Here is a 22,634-nt window from a genome sequence, read left to right as displayed (position 1 = left end):
GTTTACAAAAATAAAATGTGGTCACACTGCGTCCTTCAAGCTGTGGTGGATGCTGGATTTGAATAAATATCTTAAAACGAAACTTATTTTTGTTTCTTTAATATCGGCAGGGAAAATTTGTCTTTTTATAGGTTAAAATTACACCATCTATGAAATAACGCATGGGTAAAGGCGACAAATATTATTTTGTCCGGAGCGGATAAATAGCTGGATCGGGCGCTGGATAAACTCACCACGAAGATTCGCCATCGAAGGTTGGAGTTTTAATAAAACTATTGCTAGATATATTGATTCTGATTTGCATTTTTACGTAGCGATCCTCTTTGGCTCTGGTGATTTTTTCCGAAGTTCCGGAAAAACTTCTTCAAATTTTCTTCTGAACTCCTTTAAGCTCCTTTTCAAATTTTATTTCAACCCCCTCAAGCTTCCCATTGGCTACTTTTTCAAACTCCTTCCTTTTCTTCAATATTATTTCAAATTTTTCCTTCCCAACAACTAGTTCAAATATTTTCTGCTTTCTAACTCCTTTTACATAATCAATTTTTTTTCTTGTTTTTCCTGTATATTTATCATTAATTTACGATCTTTCTCTCCGTCTTTCATGTTTCTCCTGAATATTTACCAGTAAATATTTGTTTTTTTCTTGTTTTTCAAGAATATTCGGTAATAAATCATTTGGAAAAACGTTCTCAGAAAGTTTATTCAACATAAACGCAGTTCTCCAAATGAAAGAGTTCTTAAACAGTTCGTACAGTTCGAGTTGTACTGAGTTAAACGTCAAAACGATGAGCAGCCACACTCCGTTGCTTATTTATAATATGTATCTCTCTTGTGATAGTGCCAAGTCACTTGAACACTTCCCGTGAAAGTATCTATAGAAGAGAGACAAATCTCCAACCTTTCTGCGATGTTCCACGCTATCAACGTTGCAAGTAATGTTCGCGTCTCCAATCAGGTGGATGGCTCTTTTCTGGATGGAATCCAGCAACTTTAGGGTGTGTTTGGGGGCAGAGCTCCATACATGAGAACAATATTCCAAAGAAAGTCTAATCTGAGCTTTATAAAGCATCAAAAGTTGCTGAAATGTGTACAGTTTTTTGGTTCGGAACAGTGTTTCTGGCTTTTGAGAAGCAGCCTTTGCATTTTAACCCACAACAAACTTGTCGAAGCAGAAAGCGGAATTATCTGTCCTGACATTATTAAATCCGGTTCGGTGACATTTATCTTTTTGGAATTGAATTGAACCTGGTTACTTTCACCCCAATTCGAAATCACTTCTAGATTCTCCTTAAGATATACAAACTCCTGCTGCCGGTGAATATGTGCAGATGTCCTGGAATCCAAATGGAATGACGAGGCAAGTGTGCTGTCGTCAGCAAAGCAATATATTGGATTTTTCATTTTTTCCAATAAGTCGTTGATATACAATAAAAAGAGGGTTGAAGATAATATGGATCCCTGGGGAACACCAGCGTTGATGGTAAAAGTATTCGAGAGATAAGTAGATAAATGTGTAAGAGAGAGAGCCGATTATGGCGTCTTGGAAATAAAGTCATCTTTGGGGTCGCAATTTGTTAACATAATTTATAATTTTGTTGCATTTTCGAGGTTTCGATTTGAATAATTATAGTATGTGACCTTCGAGGTCGCAGTTTGTTTACATAATTACTGTTTTGTTTAAAAGATAGGAAAGATGTAACGGATGTCCCCAAAAAGATGCAACTTTTACATAATTGCTGTTTGTATAACCTCTGCACTCAATCATCGAGTTCTCTCCACCCTTAGCTGTAGGGGTGACATAGGTACGTAAAGATATGCAAAAAAGGCTTAAATGTAACCCCGAGAACAATGGAATGACGTAAGTTCTTGTGCACCCCTGCTAGTTCTTGTAGATCTGTAAACAAACTGCGACCTCGAAGGTCACATACGATAATTATTCATATAAAAACCTCGAAAATACAACAAAATTAGAAATTATGTTAACAAATTGCAGCCTCAAAGATGACGTTGATTTCCAAGATGCCATAATCAGCTCTTTCTGTTACACATTGAATGATATATCTCTGTCCCCAGATCAACCTTATTTATCTACTGAGATATGAATCGACGGCCACTTGCAAGGAACGGTTTTTCAAGGAACTTTTTGAGTATGATGAAGGGCACTTCATATCAGGACCTGAACCATATTGATATTGAGCTGTTTCAAAATTCACCTGATTAAACTTTCTCGAAAATTAATTTCAGGCATTGTGGATTCTAGTGTGGGAATAATGGGTTGTGCCTTTCCTAGAAAATCGACTGTGGAGTTCTTATTAACAGCTTCAGCTACTGACCAGAAAGATCCAGACCCGTTGGGATTGACAAGCAGTTTATCCTCAATTCTCTGATTGTGAAGTTCTTTGCTTTCATTTATCCTAAGTTTGCAGTTGTTGCGAGCATTAACAAACCTAGTTCGGTGTTCGGCACTAGGATTTTTGCTTCACTGCCGGTAGGCAATATTTCTGGAGGCGACAGCTTGCTCGCAATTTTTGTTCAACCAAGTTTGCGTTAGAAGGTCGTTTCTTTTTAAAAGGAATATATGCATCCATGGATGATAGAATTACTTCCGTAACTTCAAAAGCACAAATTGATGAACCTTTAGAGCTGAAACAAACATCTAGCCAGGGGAAATTTCGGAAATGGTCTTGAAGATCCTCCCATTCAGCTGATCTGTAATGCCAAATTTTGCGCGGCCTAGATTGTTCCCCAACATTTACCGGTAATTCACTCAATACTGAAATGAGTTTGTGGTTCAGAAGATCCCAATGAAGACCATACGGTGACTGTAAATTTCTGGATTGGTTGTTAGGTATAAATCCAGAAGACTAGCGCATATTTTCCATCACGGTCAGAAATCCCGGTTGGCTCATTTATCATGATATTTCCCTGTGAACTGATGTTAGGAAGACCCTGCTGACAGTCAGAAATAGTGGTTTTCGAATAACTTCTGCAGGATGATGTGCCCTTGTATCAGACCCCACCCGGAGATCCTATTGGGGAGCTATTTTACCTCCTGAGTATGTTGATCCTAGGAGTGCCATCATGCATTTTTCCTTATATTCCCACCCTTGAAACCTGAAACAGCGGCACAGCAACGCAACGTTAGCCCGAAAGCAACTTCATGCTGCCTAAGTCGTTGCGATGGTATCTCACCGGGCGATGCCGGGTGGGACCAGTATCTACTATCTACTTGGGCACAACAAAATCCTCATTCTATTGTGTAGCAGAGAAGTCAAGGAAGATTTTAATTTCGTATGTAGACACGTGTTATTTTAAGGGTAGAATTACCCGCCAGTTATTTAATGTCTCTCTCACATCTCAGAGTTATTTAGAAATTCCAAGACAAAATATTGAACTACTTGTTGTTGAATTGCCAAAAATGGAGCTCAAAAATATATTTTCAACAAGACGGGGCTTCGCTTTACAACATTGCAATTGGCACCAATTTTTATCTTCAAATTTTGGTAATAATTGGATAGCCAACCAAGGACCCAATCGGTAGCCGGCCAGGTCACCAGACCTAACCCCTATGGACTTTTACCTCTGGGAAAGGTTGAAATATCTTATTTTCAAATTGCTAACTAATTTTAGATACGAATTGGAAGCGACAGTTTTGCTTCTCTCACTACTATGAAACTAATTAATTCGGCAAAAAAGTTAAGAAAAGGTGTCGCCTGTGTCTAAGAGAAGCTGGTAGACATTTCGAAGACCTTCCGTGAAGAACTATATCTCATTGTTTGTTCATTATTATTATTATTGTTGTTGAAGTTTCATTTATTAGTAGAAAATATAGTATAAATTGCTTTGCGGTAAAAAAATTTCTCAACATTTCATAGGTACTACTGAACAAATGTTTTTCTGTTTTGTCGCCCAAAGCCTACATGATTAAAGTGAGCGATTCGAAGTCTGCATGAAAAAACCTAAAAGCTCTGTATTTCAAAGATGACTAGCAAAACTCAATTGTGCAGCATGTTTGGAAAGGTAATTTTAAGCTCTATTAAAAGCAGGAATATACAGAATGTCTCATTAAAAAATAGTTTTCCATCAATAACTATTTTTATATCTCATTCGAAAAAATTAGTTTTTCACGGCATTGAATTCTACGTGAAGAAGTGATTTAGAAATGTTTTCATAGAAACAAGAAATTTTTGACAGGAAAAAAGTAACAGCAACTTTTCTAAAATCATGGTGTAACTCACAAATGCTGATAGATATCGAAGTTTATATCTGTTGAAGTTTATATGCATATAAATAATAATAATAATTCACCCCAAAATGTATTCGAATTGTGTCAATTTATTTTTGGTTATTATAATAATTCTTATGCAATGTGAATACTTATGTTTCCTCTTTCATATCTTGAAAATCGTGAATATAGATTTAGTTTATTAAACAAACGATCTCCAAGCAAATCAATTGCATTTTGAACATTGTGACAAACATAATGATAATTTTATGAAAATAATCATTATTATGAGAAACATTTAATTTACCTTTTTATTGTCAAATATATCAAAAACATTTTTTTTGAATAAAGCTTTTTTTGGCTTTCACATCTACATCTTTATATACTAAATAAACTCTTTACAAAGATGCGTTGCTCAAACATATAGATGTTACAATCGGATACAAGATGGGATAAAGAGCCCTCTCTATTCACATGAACTTTGAATTACAAGAAAAAAATACTTTCAAAACAATGCTTTCATATGAACATTGTATATACGGAAATCCCTTTGAGTGATCCGCCTGTTTGTATTTCAAACATTTGTATGGAATTGAATCAGATATATTATTCATAGGAACTCTGCACAATATGATAAATCAAGAGTTATGGAATAAAATTTCACTTACATGGAACAAACTATTATTTCTAATGGCGGACTTCAAAGTTTCGGAATAAGACAAGTCATATTACCTCATTAGCACCATTTTGGATAATATTAGCGCTCACTTTTTGCCGCACATGAGACTAATTTACTCATATCACGATGCCAGTACGTATGGACATTCATACGCTCGTTTTATTCAATCCCAGCCATAGGAATCTAGTTTAAATTGAAATTTTGATTTTTTTAGAAGAGATCAGTTCTTGGGAAAGATGCCTATATGCCTTACTTTGTTAGCTAATACGAATCTCCGACCTGATCTTAAGTTGAAGTTCTGCTTCATCCATCGTTGGAGGTAAATCATCCAGTTGTTCGAGGTTAATCGGAAGATTATCCTTGATTAGAACCTATAAAACACTCAAACCTGTCAAATACGTAGTTTAAACAACCTTAGTTTAAACGGAACCTATAAAACTGGCCCATGGTGTTTTACGAGTTGAAAACGCGAATTAAAGTTAAAGCGTCTAAAAGGATGCATCTTTTTGTACCATTTTTATCTGTCAGTAAGTGGAATACTATACAAAGAATTATAGATATATTTCTAACCACACTTATCACCATCGGCATCTTCAAACAATTTAATCCTGACCTGGCTAAATGAACTTTGGTTAGAAGACTGGCGACTGATTAGAAAAGAAGAAGAAATAGAAAACTTCCCGCAAATTTTTAATGTTATGTCGGTTATGTGTATACTTTCATACCATAGGCAAAATTAGTATTTTTGAGTGGCGTTCATTCAATTTGTGGGCTACAAGCTACTATATTTTTAATCAAGTACAAAATAGCACAATCGTCTCTCAAGTAATAGAGTGAAAAAGTTGAGGTAAATCATCTCCTTCGATTGTAATTCTTTATGAGGGATATCTGTTACATTTTCTTATAGAATGCCATCTCCAGCTCCTTCTGACGATGTACCGAGTACCCCAAGGCGAGCAGGTTCTAGAACCCCAGCTAGGATGGCTGATGGTTCCAGAACTCCAGGGAGGGAACCACCTCTCACACCCAGGCGAACACCTCGTAGAGGTGCTGCAACTCCTCGAAGAGATGATAGTTCTCCTACAAGAAGTGTAGCTTCATCAACAAGAACTCCTCGAAAGGGCCGTCCTACTCCTGCAAAAAGTGTATCATCTGCTGTTGATACCCCAATGAGATGGGGAGGTCCTAGAAATGACATTGATGGACAGAGTGAAATTCCTTCCTCTCCAGCTCATAGCATTGCTCCAACCAGCCCTGGCACAGGTCAGATTTTTATTTTGATTTAAACAGGGGAGATTGAATCTTATAGGACTTTATTTTTTGAATGAAAATGCCACAAATATATGAAGTTGCTGACACTTTTTTTTTAAATATAAGGTTGATTCATCCTGATATCAATTTGAAACTTTCAAATACAAGATACTAAATTTACTAAATGCTCAGTCCTCATTTCAAAACACTTAAAATTTCTTTGCCAAACATTATTTCAAAATGTTCATAATGTACTTAACACTAATATAAAGGCTTCTATATCTAAATATGGCTTTTCTTTACTCTACTATGTTTTTCAGTGATTTATCAATTTTGAAGCAAATTCTAGTAGTCATTTTTCTTCCAAAATTTCCAAACATTATGTTCTTCTATATTTCCAATATATCTGATTTCACCTTTCATTCTTTACTGATTTCTTTATTTGACATTCAGGTTATTCTTGTCGGCTAACATCACATTCTTCAGTACTCAATTTCTATAGCTAATTTTTTTCCTTTGTTTTCTTAATATCTCTATTGCATTAGATACTTGATGATTTACTCATATATATTACTTATCAAACAAAATAAATTCTGGTATAACTTTTAAACTATCAATTTTATATAATAATATGGAATATGGGGGCCACAGCTGATTAACTGAAAAACAGATTTTTTAAAACAGATAAAAACATAACTACAACTTTGATTAACTCTGTTGTTATTTTTATATTAATAAAGGGTATTTCCAACAATCCCCTTCGTGGGTAAAGATTTCATTCTTCAATTTCTCTTGTAACCACCGTTAGTCCTAGATAATTTCTTAAGTTGAAGAACTTTGGTCCTGTTGAAGGTTTCCTAAAGATTCTGCATCCATTTCATCTATCTTTCCATCTTCACAATGCCATTGGCCACTGCTTCATTAAGAAAATGTTCTCTTTTTGAACTAATAATTCGATTCTCTGACATGTTCTTTGTAGATTGATTATAATCAGGAATGATGATAGTCTCAAAATTTACACTACGCCATTTGCCTTACATTTCTCTGTTAAAACCATTCGCGTTTTTCTTTTTTGTCTACGATTTTCCAAGTTTCATTTTTCCAATGTGATTTTTCATTTTTATTCACACCTTTCATTCTTTTAACGCTTTTCCTTGTATTATTTTAATAATAGATGAGAGAAATGCATATTCATCACCCATATAAAAATCATTGGTCCATGAAGGGGGTCCTTTAGATCTTGAGAGAGTATTTGGAAATTGTTTGTTGCCTTTCTTTATCTATGTCTTTTCTTTCTTCTGCTGTCTCTGTGAGTTGAGAATATCTTGCACCTCCAATAGATTAAAGACACACCCAAAGAAGCCATTGTACGGCAGAACATTTTGCATTTTTGTAAAACTGTTAGTGAAAATCTCACTAGTTGGAGACTTGAGACTTATCTCTCTCTTTCTCTCTCGCACACACACACACACACACACACACAGTCTCTTAACGAACATGCATCTTAGGGGAGGGCTTAAGCCGAGATTTTGAAGTTGTTTCCTACATTTGACAAGCTACATATAGGTACTGTTTTTTATAACTGTAAAGTATTTCTGCTGGTTTTTTAAAATTATTTTGCAATAAAAGAGTAAACTTTTGTGGAAAGTTGCATTTATTCAACTAATACTTCTGTAGGACTGGCAATGAGTGAGATTGATTTGAGTTCTCCTTTAAATTATGGAACACCAAGTTCTTTGGGATCTATCAGGACTCCTAGATCTGGTATAAGAGGAACACCTATTCGCATGAGGCCTGACGTACGTTCCGATAAGAGAATTAGACAAGTTAATATAGGAGGAGATGCTGCGGTAAGTGTTTACGTGATATGGATGACATTGAAAGATTTCATTACTTGCAGAAAAATGAATTTCAATTTTCTACTGATATGATTATAGTATTCCCAAAAGCCCTTTTGGACCTATAGTTAGGAGTTTTCTTACCCAATGAATTCAAGATGGGTGGTCAATTTGTCAAATGTATAAGAAACGATGATAATAATAAAATTCACCTTCATAAAATGTAAATAGAATACATAAAATGAATTTCAAAAAATATACATAAAATATAAAAGTGAAGCAAACTGATGTAAATACAAATCAAAATAATCAACTAATACACTATCAAGCACAAAATAGTAGGATAGAAGTGAAAGTTAATGTTAGATATTGTTTGCAGAAGCATATAGTGTGTGTCACATTGAGCGTCCATTAATATTAATTCATTGGGCTTTTTTAAAATGTTCTTCAATATGCAGGGTACCTTGTAGAATCATGGCATATCAAAGTCAGGTTTTTAAAATGAAATATCATCAATTGCTTTTCATATTCGTTTTACATCAGGAAAGTACTGTTAAAAATATTAGATTTTATGAGTGTATACTGAATGGTTCAGAAGTTATTCCAAAAATAATACCAAAAAACTAGTCTATTCAACTCTCCATTTTCAATGAAATCAAAATTGTACATACAGTCTGTTTTGTTATAGGGATATTTAAATAATATTTCTTTTATTATCAAAAATTTTCACATTGATAGTGGGTGAATCAACACTAAAAAACAATGTTTTTTGGTCTGTTCAAATAGAATACCCTAATTTTATTTTCCATGTGATTTCCCTATGAAAAGCTCTTTATAAAAATATGGAGTTGTATGAGCATATACCTATCTCTCGTAAATGGTATTTTTCAAGATTGCCTAAAAACTGCTGAAGTTATCCCATTATTTAAAGGAAGCGATTCTAATATACCCGCGAACATGAGGCCTATTTCTTTACTGCCAACTCTATTTAAAATCGTGTAAAAGTTAATGAAAAAGAGAATCCTAAATTTTCTTGACAAGAATCATATTCTTCACTCCAATCAATATGGCTTTCAAGCCTCTAAGAGCACAAATGATGCAATGTTTGCTTTTTTAGAAGAACTTTACCTTGACTGAATGTTGGTGAGGTTGCAGTGGCAGTATTTTGTGATCTGACAAAAGCATTTGACTGTGTTGATCACTAAATATTGCTTCAAAAACTTGAAATCTACGGATTTAGAGAAAAAATCTTGTTATGGTTTGAGTCATATCTATCAGATCAAGTTCAAGTAGTGAATTTCAGATAAATTTCAGATAAAATTAGCATTAAATGCGGATTACCTCAGGGATCTGTCCTCGGCCCTTTGCTGACGATACGTCTATACTTTGGCATGGAAGAAGCACTTATGCACTAAAAATTAGCATGATATAGGCAAAGTTAAACAATGGAGGAGCAGCTGTCATAACTTAATTAAGTCAAGTTCACACAATTCAAAAAAGAGCAGTGAGATTCATTACCATAGCTAGAGTCCAAGATTCCTGTAAGCCCCTTTTTTAACTCATCACATCTTAACAATCTACTGCCTCTTTATTTTAGAAACAATCTGCCTAATGCAGAAAGAGCACAAAGATAACATCTTGAACTCAACTCAAAGTTATGCTACTCGTCTCACATTATTCCTCTTCCTATCCTGTCAACAGCACAAATTAAAAATTCGATTCTTTATAATAACAAAAAATATTTAAATCATCTCCCCTTTTCAATCAGAGAGTTAACATGTTACAAACAGTTTCGAAAAAGAGTAAAAAAACTTGTGCTAGATAAAGCTTATTATAGTATTGAGGAATTTCTTTCGGATGACTTCACAACTTACTTTGTCAACATATAACATTTTTTATCACAGAATTCTACCATAGACTTTTTGAAGTGTGCTTGAGCCATATTAATATCTTGTTTTAAATTCTTGACCTTTGTGTTAATGTTTCAGATTGTTTTATTTCTTAAGCCTGCTTTATCAACAAAACCTAAACTTTTGTGACAATAAAACATCTCCGACTCTGATTCTATACCTGTTCGAGTGATTTTTACAAGAAATAAAAACAAAACTAATTTTGAATACTATTTTATTTACAAATAATTTCTTCATAAGAGGTTTTGAATGATTGATCATTTTAATTGTTCATAAATAATTTGACTGCTTTGCTGTGGAAATAGGCAAAAAATTGAAAATTGAGGAATCAAAAAAGGAAATGAAAAATTAAAAAGATTTCAAATCGAGTTACTAATTTAAAAGATTTCAAAACGAGTTACTTCACGGCGTTTGGATTGTTGTATCCACAATCGTCTTTGGGTGATGACTGGACTATTAAATTGATAGATGTAGCCATTACTACTTGGAAGGAAATCATAATGAAGAAAAGAGAATTGAAACTTTTATAAAAGTGGGAAAAGTTTTATAAAAGTGGTAAAAAACGTAGAAAGTTTCAATTCTCTTTTCTTTATTATGACTGGACTATTTCTTCGAGAGATGACTATGTATAGATCATTTGAACACTTTTACGGTTGATTTAAGGTTTTCATATGTTGCATATTTCTAGCTAGCTTGGCTGAATGTGTTGTTGGACAACATATAGAATAGAATAGAATATAATCGTCATTAAAAATTTTACAATTGCATTGAATTACATCACATTTATAAAATTTTATCAGACTAGTCAATCCTGAGCAGTAGGCTATATACATATACATTACAAAAATAAAAGAAAAGCAACTTATTGACTTATATCTATATGTAAACAGGCAGAGTACCTCATACAGTGTAAAAAGTTTATTTTTTAAAGGATTCATTCAGTACAATAATTTACCACAATATGTTAAAAGAGTCAAGAAGTATACCAGAATTCAAACAAAATTTGATTTTGTATTATAATTAAAAAAAAAATATTCCAAAATGATTCTATACTGTATTTAACTTATATATATATATATATATATATATATATATATATATATATATATATATATATGTGTGTGTATATGTATATTTATACTCAAATTTATTATTCAGGGCTATTTAAATTCGTTTCTGTATATGGGGATCTCGTAAACGATAAGAGATAGAGTGTCGGTTAAATTGTGTCAAAGTTGCGTATTTCAGAGACCTATTCAATGATGTAAAAAAATCGAATGTAGCTCTTTTGGTTCTGGAGATATACAGGAAAAACCAAAAAATCCCAAATAATTTTTTCACCTATATCTTCTTTATTCGCAGAAATATTGAAAATCTGTCCACATTTTGCTATAGGCACTTGATTTGGGCTATCAGAATATATCCATAAATCTTTTATACAGGGTGTCATCTGACTTGGCACCCCATCTTTGAATTTTTAAATACGGACCTGTATTTTTTGTTGTAGTTTATGGATCGTAGACGTTCACTTCATACTGTTTTTTTTCTGATTGATTCGGCCGTTACTTGATGAAGATCCACAGTAATTTCAAAAACTACACCTCAACGATTTGATCTCCACAAACTTTATTATCGTTTACGAGATCCACATGTACAGAAACGAATTTGAATAGCCCTTTGTATCTTTATACTTACATTTATTATAAGTTATATTTATTGTTAAATAGGTATGTTAACTATTTTATTTTTTGTAAATTAGGATTGTCCTACCTAAATGAATAAATCAATCAATCAAAGTTTAAAAATTCTTGTACAGAATAAAATGCATTCTTTGCGAGGTGATTGTATAATTTCGATTTAAATGTTTGCAGACTGCATTTATTTTCAATTAGTTTACTGCATGGTTATAGTAAATGATGCCTTGATAACTCCCAGAGTCCTGTCCCACCGCCAAACGTGAGTAAGGTAGTCTTAATTCGTTACCCCTTCATGTGTTGTAGTTATTGCACATATTATTTTTTGTGTAGTGAGCTTCATTTTTTTTTATATTTATGGCTACTACAAATATGTACAGGCAGGAATGACTAAGTATGGTCAGCTGAGTGAATGTGTTCTTACATGATTCTTTAAACTTAAGTCCAGCTAGGCATCTTATCACTTTTTTTGGAGTTAAAATGCTTTCATGGTATGAGCTGAGTTTCCCCAGAAGGGCAATCCATAAGATAAAATAGACTGCATAAGTCCATAGTATATGTAGCTTCTTTGAACTTCCTCTTAAACCAGTGTTCCTTCCTGTGGATGATCTCCGCTTGAGATCACTTTGTTAGGTTGATGTCTCCAAACATGCTCTGATATTCCCAATTTGCTGGTTTCTCCTCGCTGTGTGTTTCTCTTGTGTTCGGCAATGCGGACTTTCAATGGCCTCTTAGTTTCACCGATATAGAGTCCATTGAAAGTCCGCATTGCCAAGCACAAGAGAAACACACAGTGAGGAGAAACCAGCAAATCGGAAATAACAGAGCATGTTTGGACACCTTAACATAACATCAAGTGGTTCCAAGCTGAGATCATCTACAGGAGGAAGTTTAAAGAAGCTGCATATATGTTGTCCAACGATGCATTCAGCCAAGCTAGCGTAGATATATGCAATATATGGAAACCTTTTATCAATCGAAAAACAGACAACTCCCACTAAACCTGTGAAGCAGAGCGAGGGAGGAGAGGATAGGTGAAAGCTATCGAATTAGCTATAAATAGTCATATCTCGCAGGAGTAATCCAGTCATCACCCGAAGACGATTGTGGATACTAAATTACTTTGAAATCTTTTTGAATTTTTATTTAATTTTTGATTGTTCAATTTTTAATTTTTGGCTCATTATTATTTTATTGTAATTTTATTTTCCGGTTTTTACTTAATACTATTGTTATTTTTAGCCATTCATTTTAATTTTTAATTTTATTTGTTCTATCAGAGATTTCAAATCATATTTATTATATCATATTTCACAATGGAAGTCCGAACTAGTAATTAATGTTGTATCATTAATGTTGTATCAGAGCAGATCAACTGGCAGCTCTTTCATATTATTCCTAAATTCATTCATAAGCCAATTTTTCATACTTGTTGATTGATGGTAGATGAGCCTTATGCCAGGTGATGATGAGGCATAAGAGGTTGTCACCATTTCTAGTTGTATATTCATAGTTTCAATCAAGTGTGGTAATGTTTTGTGTTCTAATGTAAACAAGACAATGAAATATGCATAAAGCTGAAATAGTCATGATCTTTTTGTTGGTTCGTTTTATTGTACCCAAATTCTAAGGGTCATCTTTCGTAGGATAAAAATATACCCTTCCAATCAGTTGAAAATTCCCCAGAAATGCAGACCATGAGATACTTTAGACTGAGATAGCCCCATGTATGCTTTTCTAGAAACATAAAAAGGAACAAATTCAGTGATACTACGATGCATGTAAAGAACACTGGATAACTTTGAGGATAGATCTTTAATGTAGTCTCTTCAAATGAGCAAAACACTTTCCTCACCGAAAAAAAAAATGCTCGACGCTTGTTCGCTTACTAAGTAAGCATCATTTAGTTTTAGTCATCTCCTGTGTCGAGTGACAGAATTTTTAGTTTCTTTGACGGAAAAGTGTTTCCAGTAGGTCATTGCGCGTACTTGGGAACTTTCCCTTTATTATTAGAAATCATAAAGCAGATTCAATAGTTTTTTCAAATGAAACCGAATATACATATGTTATCAAGCATTTATTCACCATTGCATATAGCCAGTATATCATCTCTGGTTTCAGCCTCTTTCCATAGATGGAAAACTAGCACTTTTCTATATGACAAAGCAATTCATCGTAATTTTTCTGTTGAATTTGAGAACTCACCTCTACCTCAGCCTGTTTTTTTATTCATTCTAGATGTTGATTGTAGGTTAGCCTACCACGGGAACGTAACCTTTACTTACTGCGAATGCTTTAGTTAAAAAAGATGAATATCTAACAATTATATTAGATTATTGAAGTGAAAATACAGAGTTTTTTAGGTCAAATTGTTATTGAAATACCTCGCCACTGTTCAGCTATTAATGTTTTCAAAATAATTTTGAGTACTTCTGGAAAATATGCATGTGATTAATGAAAGATCTCAATGAAATAATTATGATTTTGGTTGTATTCTTGTTAACATAATAAGCTACTTATATTTTTTCATACTATATTTTTATGAATTTATTTCTTTTTTGGTATTATAAAAAGAATTATATATCCACAAAGAATAATATATAAGTTTATCAGTATTTACGACTGCCCAAGTCCATAGTATGAGTAAAAATGTTCCAATGATGAAGTAGTAAGCAGTTTCTGTAAATATTTTATCACAGAACCTAATACCTCTGTAATGTGTCATCGACATTTCACTAACTTTTTGTAGTAGTATTTCTCGTGTTAACTTTGGATATCGGCAGGTTTCATTCTGAAAAAAATCATTCAAATGTAACAAACTAGGAATTACAAAATCTAAAATCTAAGTCAATCTAAGTTGTTTAATGATCTCACTTCAACGAGTCTCAAATTTTTCAAAGACTGGCGGCATAAGGGGCATATATTTTTCCATGTACGTTTTTTCCAGTAGGTGTGAAGGCATTCTATGCAGTAGCCATGATCACAGTCAGACTTGATTGGTAATGTGAGTTCATTGAAACAAATTGGGCACTCGGAATTGTAGACAAAATCAGTATCTGAAATCAAAATAGCTCTCCTGAATAATGAAGATAAATATCACTTCCTATTTCTTATAGTCTAATCATTAGATAATATCAAGTGTTGAATAATAATGCCACTGATCATCTTAGATTATAGGTAAGGCAATCAATAATGTATAGTATCAGGTGCAGTATCATCTTTTGAATTGTTAAAGATGTTTCTTTTTCAAATTAATGGGAGTTCTTGTATGTTTTTGGACAACATATAAATAAAGTTTTTTTTTTTATTTTAAATTTTTTGTTTGTTTATAAAAATATTCAAAATTGTACTTACCAAGTAGAGGTGCTTTTGCTTTTTTACGTTTTCGAAGTAAGTATACTAAAATAATGACTGAACATAATAAAATTTGACCTGAAAAAAAGATTTCTAAACATTTGTTGCCAACGTCTGCCAAATCCTGCTTCATGATACAATTTTGCCAAAATAACATCATCAAATATGAGTATAGGTCTAAATTAAGTTGCACAAGTAACAACAAACAATAAAAAAATATTTAACTCATCAAAAACTTGAAAGGTGTCAATTGTGACAAGTAAGATGACGTGATTGATTACAGGGCGATCACAATAGTATTTATATGCGTTTTATAAGCTCCTCACTTGAGATTACTACTGAATAGTAGAATAGCAGAAACCTACCTGTAAAAAGTTTGTTGAGTGAGAAAAAGATAAAATCACTCCAAAATATTGATTTTAAAGCTGAGAACCCACGAACAGATTTTTATGAGACGCCCGTAATGTTTTTTTTTCACTAACTTTTTTTCTTCCAGCTTGAGGCAATTCCAGAAAGTCAAGAATCAGATTCCACCGCTCCTCATCTAGTTATATGGGGTACTAACGTTTCAGTGGCAGAATGCAAAGTTAAATTCAAACAATTTATACTTCGTTTCATAGACCCAAATGCAGATGAAGATGAAAGGACAGATGATATGAATCTCAATGAACCACTGTACCTTCAGAAACTAGAAGAGGTAAGACAAGAGAAGACAAATACAAATTGAATTTAGTCTTGTCAAGTTTTCCTTTCTTATTGTTTTGTAGAGCAATTCCAGACTGAGAAAATTTACAAAAAAGGCTAAATTCACCACATTCAATTATATTTTTCTTGTAAAAACTAATTGTACCAAATCTCCCTAACTGTATTTTGATGACAATACAAACTTTGAATTTTTTTCCATAGTTGACTACTAACTATCATAAAAACACAATTTCACACAATATTGGTACTAATCAAAAATGACCTTTCATGTTAAAGTAAAATAATAATTGGATTGAAGAATCCTACAATATTCATATAATATGACATTTTTAATTCAAAAACACAAAACGCAAAAAAAATCAACAAAATTTTCTCTCTTAAAATATAATAATAATAATTTCATTCGACCAATAGAAACGAAGCCACGCCCCATCAAAGTCTCAAACGTTGAATATAGTATCTGCACTTTGTTCCGTAGCCCCATTTTCTGTAAATAAAATGCTTAGATTCATATAATGAAATTGTGAACATTTTTCTTGTGATATAATGAAGTTATCATATTATTCTTTTGTACTTTCCTCTCTTGACTGTTGCTGTGCAATCTGGTCTCCATTTTATAAATGTAATGTGTTTCTAATAGAGAATGTTCAAAATACAATATATCTAGAAACTTGTTGCTTCATACTTAAAATTGTTCAATCTGTTTTTCCTTTAACCTATATGAATAACAACCTTCAGAAGTCAAAACTTGTGCAACCTAAGGTTCAACAAGGGTTTTACATTTTAAAATGTGATTTTTGCTTATGTTTAAAAATCTCAAAGATGATATTAACTATCTCAGTTTAGTCTCTGAAGTAAATTTCGATATAAATGTTTATACCACAAGCTATCCTTTTTTATAAATACATTTATTAAAGAAATCTATCTGGGTCAAAAGAAGTTGAATGTAAAAATAGGCCTTATAAAAACTATCACAGTATCAATTTGATAGGGAACGTTAATACCATTAGAGAAAAAAAGTTATATAGCAGCAGCAATCTCATATGATTGGTAATACTATTTGATAGAATATTAAATCTTTACATTTTTTCTTAAAATGCAGCAAGACTCTTTAAATTCTCAGGAATTAGGTTTTAGAATTTGTCGCCTTGATGTAGTAGTTTTGATACTTGTTGATTGTAGTTTTTTGTAATAGTTGTCTATTTCTGGTACTTCAGTAATGAACTTGTAGATTCAATCTAGGGCGAATGTTTTAATGCATTTTATTGGTTGCTATGAATTTAAGTACAGGTTTGAATTGTGTACAGTGAGAGTATGTCCATGATATGTAAGGTTTGATATAATTGTGCTGTGGGATAACAGTATGGAAGATTATATACTTTCTCAACAACTTTGTTCTGCAACACCTTTCGTAGATTCAACTTGTTCACACATTTATAGATATACTTCTCACTGTAGATGGTGATACCGTTGATAAATACATTTCCAACAATGGATCTGTTCATACTAGTGCAGGAAACAAGATGGTTGGAATGGGTGTCATTAAGTTTATTTCTCCCTACCCAATATTAATTTTTTGGCATCATCTTAAATTCAGAGATCTTTAGTTCTTGTTATTCATTTCATGTATAAGAAAAGTAGTATTACATGAATATTGAGGAAGTATGTAAATTGTTGAATTGACTTATAAAATGCACTTTGATAGGAAGGAAAAAAAAATCATATGTATTCAAACAACTACTTTCAGATACATACCTTGGAAGAACCATTCCTAAATGTTAACTGTGCCCATTTGGAAACTTATGACGCAAATTTATACAGGCAGCTGGTATGCTACCCTCAGGAAGTTATTCCAACTTTTGATATGACAGTCAATGAGATGTTTTATGAACGTTATCCCGCTGCAGTACTCGATCATCAAATTCAAGTGAGACCATTTAATGCAGAGAAAACAAAAAATATGAGGTCACTTAATCCAGAAGGTATGTCACTTATGAAAATATGAAAATTATCTCGGTCTCTAATATATTTTCTATTCTAGATATTGATCAGTTGATAACAATAAGTGGTATGGTGATTCGTACATCGAATATCATGCCGGAAATGCGAGAAGCTTTTTTCAAATGCATTGTTTGTCAGTTTTCAACAACAGCTGAAATTGATAGGGGTCGTATTACAGAACCTACTCTGTGTTCCAGTTGCAATACCAATCACTGCTTTACTCTAGTACACAATAGGTCACAGTTTACAGATAAACAGATGATTAAACTTCAAGAATCACCAGGTAAGGAAATGTACTATGGCAATTGTTAGTTTTTGGATGAAAAGGTCAAAAGATTGAAACAAAACAACAACTCTGTTGAGGGTCAGCTATTACATACATTTTAATATTCGCACTTCTTACACAGTTGCCAAGATTAATTTTTACAGCTCAGCAGTTGACATTGTTGCGGAGCACCATGGAAATAATTTTTGAGCTTCAACCAACACTCCCACTAGCTCAAAAAATATTTGAACAAAACAAAACTCAATATTTGAATTGAAGGGGTTATATTTTTAGGAGTGATTAATTTTTGGAAAAGAAAGTTTTTGGCTTTCTACTACTCCATCTTGATACAAAAAAAAAAGGATGAGGGAATCTTCCAAAGAAAGGAAGGAAGTAATCAATTTGAAAATAAGTAACTCTATACATGGATGTGTAGATCATGCAAAGAAGTAACTTTCAGACACAAACTGAAAGAAAGTCCTCCTGAAACAGCTACTTTCATATAAACATTGAATTACCCAAAAGAAAAAAAATTCTTTCGAAACAAATACTTCTATATGAACACTGAATTATACAGAAGATACTTTTCTCTACTCAGTTTGTATTTCAAACATTCGTCGTGGAATAAAAATCAGATATAATCCACATGAGTTCTACTTTAAATGAATGGTAACAAATTGCACTTACATGGAACACTGTCATCCTCACTGGTATACATCGATGTTTCGCCTTAAGACACTTACCCTAAGACTCTTCAGTACCAAATTGGATAACATTATAGAAAATACACACAATTCATTCATGAATTACGATTTTTAATGTCACAGCATAAGCTTGATCTGCTTATGTCATGGATGACATCGTAATGACATTCATTCACCTATTTGATTTAATCCCAGTCAAGAGGAATCTTATTTGAATTGAAGGGGTTATATTTTTAGGAGATGACATAAGCAGATCAAGCTTATTCCGTGACATTAAAAATCGTAATTCATGAATGATTTGTGTGTATTTTCTGTGTTATCCAATTTGGTACTGAAGAGCCTTAGGGCAAGTGTTTTAGGGCGAAACATCGCTGTATACCAGTAAGGATGACAGTGTTCCATGTAAGTGCAATTTGTTACCATTCATTTAAAGTAGAACTCATGTGAATGATATCTGACTTTTATTCCACGATGAATGTTTGAAATACAAACCGAGTAGAGAAAAGTATCTTCTGTATAATTCAGTGTTCATATAGAAGTATTTGTTTTGAAAGAATTTTTGTTTCTTTCCTGTAATTCAATGTTTATATGAAAGTAGCTGTTTCAGGAGGACTTTCTTTCAGTTTGTGTCTGAAAGTTACTTCTTTGCATGATTTATACATCCATGTATAGAGTTACTTATTTCCAAATTGATTACTCCCTTCCTTTCTTTGGAAGATTCCCTCATCCTTTTTTTTTTCTATCAAGATGGAGTAGTAGAAAGCCAAAAACTTTCTTTCCCAGAAAACTAAACAATTTTAAAGTGTTTTATTTTACCTCAACTATACCCAACTCTAATGAATTTATTATGTTTAACAGCACACAAGCTCTTTGTTAAAACATCAGCGGGCATGTTGGACGTTTCCAAATATTTTAGTTCAACATGTTCTTGAGCGATAGCTTCTCTTATGAAATGGTGTTTTATATCAATGTGTTTCGTCCGCTTGTTTAATATGGAATTAGCTGATAATTTTTGAGCCCCCATATTCTCAATTCATCCATTTTCATGTTGAGTTACCTTTTACCAACGACAGAGTTGAAATTAGTTCATTTGAAGTTGAAAATATTTTAGTTGAGAAGGCCATTTTGTAAAACCCACTACCACAAAATTTCAAGTTATTATTTTAAATCGTTCTCCATATATTCGTAAAGAACGCTCGTCGTGAAAAACCCTGTTCATATGTTTTTTTGTATAAGTATATGAATTTATACAATATGTCTTTGTGGAATAGTTGGTAGAACATGGTACATGTATACCGAGTTCAAATTCCACTGACAGGCAACACTTTTTCATTTATTTTCTTCAACCACCTAATTTTTAACTATTCAAAATTGAATACAGTAAAAATAAAGGGAACTATTTTTGAATGATTTTTTTGGTTGCTTTTTGTTAAGAAATTTAATGATGATCTTATTCATAAAATATTTCACAAATGTGACTATAATGACTATAATTGATAAAATATTTATATTCTTCTCTAATGAAGGAACTTACTGTGTTTCAGATAGGGATATTTCAGATCATAGAATCACTCTTTTATTGAATACCGTCAACAAAAATGAAACTACAAGTAAAAACGGAAAAAAAAACATTATACATTTTTAAAAATCATTGATACTGGAAAATTTTGAATTTATCGTTGCTATAGACGATTTGAATGAGGCGCTCAACATTTTCTATGATACAATATTTTATCATGTCAATATCAATTTTGATCAAAACACGTTTTACAGTATAGATAACAAGAGATGCATGGATGAATCAATTAAGTATTTAAGTACATTTTTGAAAGATGTATTTATACTGAAAAATACCCATTCTATTCTTATAGTGGCATATAAAGACACTAAGAAAAAACACCATTTATTGATGAAGATATTCAAGATATTCAATTCACTAAGTAAAAGTCACTCTCTATGAAAAGGATATTACATTGAAGAAAGGTGATTATATAATTGAAAACTTTTATTTTACATTTTTTCTGAATCCTTTCAGATACTCATATAAAAATGGCGGCGGGTGGACGTTCGCTTTCACCTGCTCTGAACGAAAGTGAAAAAATATCCTGTAAACATTGCTCTAAAAAAGTTGTGACTAAAGTGCAGTACATCATATGTTCCGAATTTTCCAATCCCGCTTGTCTTAGACAATCCAGGGAATTAAGAAGTCCAGAATGCAAACATGAAACAATTCCGAATACAAGTGACTCACAAACCTTGGAAAAAACCTACCTAGAAGAAGAAAATCGGCTTCTGAGAACAATGCTCGAAAATAAAAATGTAATAATTGCTGACAAAGAAAAATTAATACAGTTGTTGCATGAGAAAATTGCAATTTTAGAAACAAAAGTATTTCCTGTCATAAATACAGAATCAAAAAAAGGTACACAATCTGAAATAAAAAGTGCACAGCAGAAAAACATTAAACCTTCTGAAAAACCAACTCTCTCCTTATCAAAGGCAAAAAGCCTCATTAATCAAAACTTTAACATACAGGGTGATTCATGTTTATCAGTAAATCAAGTTTCTACCGAAATTTTGAGAGTACAGACAAAACAGAAGCTTGATGAAGTAATAAACCTGACGAAGAATGATGGAAAATACCATGATGAGGCCTCCTCCTCAAGAAACAATGGAAATGAGGACTTGGAAAAGAGATACTTTAGTATATTAGGTGAATTATCAGTTGGAATAAGGCAACTGCAAAACACTGCAAATGGGGGAATATTAATAAAGTGCAGCAATGATGTATCGGTTCAAAGAATCCTGAAGGAATCCACAGCAAAGCTTGGTGACGATTATGAAATAAGAAAAACAAGGATGAAAAAATTCTTCAAAATTGTAGGAGTTGATGAGGCAGACTGCTCTGAAAAAGAATTGCTACTAAAAAACTCATTAATCAAAATCATAGATTTGGAAATAATGACTTAATAAATATTACAAATATGATAAGCAAAGAGGATGGAAAAGTCACAGTTATAGTTGAAACACAAGAGGAAACCTGTGAAAAACTGTGAAATAGGTGTAAACTCAACATTGGATTCAACTCTTGCATAATGTATGAAGTCAAATCCAATATACTCAGATGCTGTGGCTATGGCTATTCAGCCCAAGTTTGCAAAAATAAGTTGGCTTGTCCAATATGTGCTAAGGAACATAAAAAAAACGAATGTCAGGAACCAGAACAATACAACAGATGCATTAACTCTACAATGAAAAATGAAAAAAGGAACCTACATCTTAATGTTGATCATAGTGCTTGGATCCATGAGTGTGAAGTCTACAAATATGAGGTCAACAAATGAAACACAAGTAGAAATCTGCGGCAGTAGCAACTACCGCAGAAAAATACGCACATAAACACTTCTGAAAACAGCTGCCAACAAAATCGCAATGAAGATGGATACCTCACCATACTCCATCAAAATATACAGTGTTTGAGGAACAAAACTGATGAAGTAGAAATATTTCTAGACTCTCTATCGTCAAAGCCAAACATTTTATGCATAACAGAGCATTGGCTCTTAGAATCTGAAATAGAGAGTATACAAATTGAGGGATACGAATTGAAATCGGCTTTTTCCCGGAAAATGATGTGTCATGGAGGAGTCAGTATCTACACAACAAACAATATGGATGTGGAGAGCGTAAAGAGTGTTGTCAGAAAAGTATTGAAGGTCATTTGGAATGTGGAAGTGTAGTAATTAGGAAAATGAAAATTGTAATTGTATGTGTTTACAGAACTGGCTTAGGATCATTCGATATTTTCATTGAGAAGATGGAAGAAATAATTGATTTAGTTCATGAAAAATTCACTACATTTAAGGTTATACTATGTGGAGACTTTAATATCAACTTGCTTGAAGACAACATACAAACTAAGGTATTTTTAGACTTACTCCTTACTCACAACAAACTATTTTTGAACCAACCAGAGTAACAAAAATTTCATCTACTCTATTAGATAAC

The 22,634-nt window shown here is 32.7% G+C and overlaps 1 protein-coding gene and 1 non-coding gene across 2 annotated transcripts in view; one reads left to right on the top strand and one right to left on the bottom strand.

Moving 5' to 3' along the window:
* Positions 1-5,562: 5,562 nt before the first annotated feature.
* The window catches only part of dpa (disc proliferation abnormal), a 48,842-nt gene continuing 31,770 nt past the window's right edge, over positions 5,563-22,634 (top strand). The window contains exons 1-6 of the mRNA XM_023162149.2: positions 5,563-5,751; positions 5,812-6,167; positions 7,833-8,005; positions 15,448-15,648; positions 17,404-17,638; positions 17,698-17,940. Of these exons, the coding sequence (XP_023017917.2) occupies positions 5,813-6,167; positions 7,833-8,005; positions 15,448-15,648; positions 17,404-17,638; positions 17,698-17,940 (1,207 nt within the window). The 5' untranslated portion in view covers positions 5,563-5,751; position 5,812. The remainder of the gene's footprint in view (positions 5,752-5,811; positions 6,168-7,832; positions 8,006-15,447; positions 15,649-17,403; positions 17,639-17,697; positions 17,941-22,634) is intronic.
* On the bottom strand, positions 14,113-15,196 carry LOC111506928 (uncharacterized). The gene is made up of 3 exons (XR_012466099.1): positions 14,952-15,196; positions 14,472-14,653; positions 14,113-14,388 (listed from the first exon to the last, which is right to left on the bottom strand). It is a non-coding gene; the product is annotated as an uncharacterized protein (transcript).

This window comes from Leptinotarsa decemlineata, unplaced genomic scaffold (assembly GCF_025532065.1).
Source record: "Leptinotarsa decemlineata unplaced genomic scaffold, Ldec_3_MD MMD2_tig00003348_RagTag_RagTag, whole genome shotgun sequence".
In the NCBI taxonomy this organism is placed as follows: domain Eukaryota; kingdom Metazoa; phylum Arthropoda; class Insecta; order Coleoptera; family Chrysomelidae; genus Leptinotarsa; species Leptinotarsa decemlineata.
Note: the sequence above shows the minus strand (reverse complement) of the source record. Positions and strands in the feature narration are given on the sequence as shown.